The sequence below is a fragment of the Fulmarus glacialis genome, unplaced genomic scaffold (genome assembly GCF_000690835.1).
Source record: "Fulmarus glacialis isolate BGI_N327 unplaced genomic scaffold, ASM69083v1 scaffold48430, whole genome shotgun sequence".
Lineage (NCBI taxonomy): Eukaryota > Metazoa > Chordata > Aves > Procellariiformes > Procellariidae > Fulmarus > Fulmarus glacialis.
The window spans coordinates 1-2620 of NW_009188043.1; the positions used below are offsets into that span (position 1 = coordinate 1).

The 2620-nt window shown below is 48.5% G+C and overlaps 1 protein-coding gene across 1 annotated transcript; it reads left to right on the plus strand.

Moving 5' to 3' along the window:
* Positions 1–45: 45 nt before the first annotated feature.
* LOC104072452 (histamine H3 receptor-like) lies at positions 46–2040 on the plus strand (the record flags this gene model as incomplete). Its single annotated transcript, XM_009577056.1, is given in 3 exon segments — positions 46–252; positions 1173–1234; positions 1236–2040. Coding segments are annotated over 3 exon segments (1074 nt in total), but the record flags the coding sequence as incomplete, so codon positions are not given.
* Positions 2041–2620: the final 580 nt, after the last annotated feature.

Sequence of the window (2620 nt, forward strand, 5' to 3'; positions counted from 1 at the left end):
GGGGAAAGGACCCGGCCCGGCTCCCCGGGGGCAGCCAGCGTGCAGGCTCCCGCATCTCAATGCCCACGGACCGCTCTGGTTGCAGGTGCCTTCTGCATTCCCTTGTATGTGCCCTATGTGCTGACGGGGAGATGGATCTTCGGGAGAAGCCTCTGCAAACTCTGGCTGGTAGTTGATTACCTGCTCTGCACCTCTTCGGTCTTCAACATCGTACTGATTAGCTATGACAGATTCCTCTCGGTGACAAGAGCGGTGAGTCCTGTCATGGCAGCAGAGAGGGGAATACCTCTCCTCCTGCTTTATTCTCCAGATTCTCTGCAATAATCAAAAGCCCTTTGGATCCTCCAGAAATTATGAATCTTTCAGCCTGGTGATGGAAAGCAACAATTATCCACAAATACATAATTCAGCTGTGGTTTCAGATTAGTATTTCTGGCACACTTAAATCATTTAAGGTTCAGACCCCATTGTGCAGGTGTTCCCTTCCCAGATGACAGGATAGTAGCATACAAGTGAGTCAGCGAGGTAAGCAGACCTATTACGAACTTGCACGGGCTTCTTATCTCCAGGACAAACAAGCAGACTGCAGTCGGACTCCCAGCTTCTCCCTGGCTACGAAGGCAGTAGATTGCAGTACCAACTTCGGCAGGGCGCTGCCCTGAGGTCTCCATATATGCGGTGAGATGAAAACACTCAGCCTTTTGCAGGAGGTGATGAGCAACTCGCAGGCAGATCAGATCCATTGCTGTTTGCTTGTTCCCTGACTCCAACTACATCACGGGTTAGCTACAAGGCTCAGAGAGAGGCAGAGCTAGATGCCTGCCTAGCCCAGGAGTTTGGTGCATGACTTTCCCCGGGAGTTGCAGAGAGTAGCTGGGGACAGCTCAGGCAAGTGGTGGGGTGCAGCAGACTGCCGGACCCCAGCCAGGTCAGTACATTTCCACTAAGCAGAAGCCACGTCTGGTTTTGGAGCTGCAAGATGAGGGTGCTAAGTCTTCCCTGCAGGAGTGTGATTTATCTAGCAGTTGCTTCTGTTGTCTATGTCTATGAATTTGTTAGACTGCTGCGATATTGCCTAGCAACTTTACCAGAAATGCTAACAGTTCAGTTGTGAAGAGCCTCAACCAGTTGGGGTGTGTGGCCATACTTAAGAAAAGGTTTCCTCGTTGCAGGTTGCCTACAGAGCCCAGCAAGGCAACACCAAGCGAGCGGTGCTGAAGATGGTGATGGTATGGATACGCCCCTGCCATTATCAGCTGGGAGTATATATCAGGCCGGAGTATCATACCCACTGGGGAATGCTACGCTGAATTTTTCTACAACTGGTATTTTCTCATGACAGCCTCTACGCTGGAGTTTTTCACCCCTTTCATCAGTGTAATGTTTTTCAACCTGAGCATTTACCTGAACATACAGAAGCGTACCAAAATACGCCTGGATATTTTCCATGAAGTGCACAACCAGTCCTTCACTGAAGAGATGGAAATGAGCCCGGAAGCAAAGCTTTCTTTGAAATGCTGTAAGTGGGAGCAGAAGGAGCCAGCTGAAACCCTCGATCTCTCTAAGAGCAAAGCTCAAGCAGCAGCCTCCACTGCCAGCCCGGGTGCCAAAGACCTGCTGTCAACAAGCACTGAGAGCTCTGGAAAACCTAAGTGTTGCAACAAAAAGAGCTGTAAAAATTCAGCATCCACTCTGTCCTTAGAAAAACGGATGAAAATAGTGTCCCAGAGCATGACTCAACGCTTCAGGCTCTCTAGAGACAAGAAAGTGGCCAAATCACTGGCAATCATCGTGGGCATTTTTGGGATTTGCTGGGCACCATACACTCTCCTGATGATCATCCGCGCTGGCTGCCACGGCCACTGCATCTCTGACTACTGGTACGAGACTTCCTTTTGGCTGCTGTGGATCAACTCGGCTGTCAACCCTATCCTGTACCCGCTCTGCCACTACAGCTTCAGAAGAGCTTTTATTAAACTCCTCTGTCCCAAGAAGCTAAAGATTCAACCTCACGATCCCCTTCAGAACTGCTGGAAGTGAAGTGTGCGGATGAGAAGAGCCTTGTTTTAATACACCCGTCTTACAGAAAAGTACTGTAGCTTCCTTCCTTGGAAGAACGTGGGAACCCTGGCCTGGGGCATGTGAGGAATGCAGCAGCGAGACCACTATTCATTTATTCTAGTCCATCAACAACAAAACCACGCAGAATAAAAGGGTAGGGGTTTTCTGAGATTAACCACAGGCAGTGAAATCTGTGTCCTCCACTTGCAGGTGCCACAAAAGAGCTCTGCTGCCACCTAGTCAGCCAGAGCAGCACCAGCGTTTTGTTAAAATAAAAACTGAAAAAATAAAAGCTAACAAAAATAAATATCTAGCCTAAAACCACTGGACTAAACTACAGTTTACCTGCTTGCAGACCTGGTTTTTCCCATGAATAGGAGCGTTTTTTTGTTACATTTACGATATTACACGTATGTGATGATACAGAAATAAAAGAACGAACCTCTGAAGGAAAACACCTCATTTATCATTACTGCTACAGCAGCCACAGCCATAATGCAGATTCCTTCTGCATGTGGTGCAATAGATGTCCCTTCCTGTCCCCAAGGAGGGACAAATC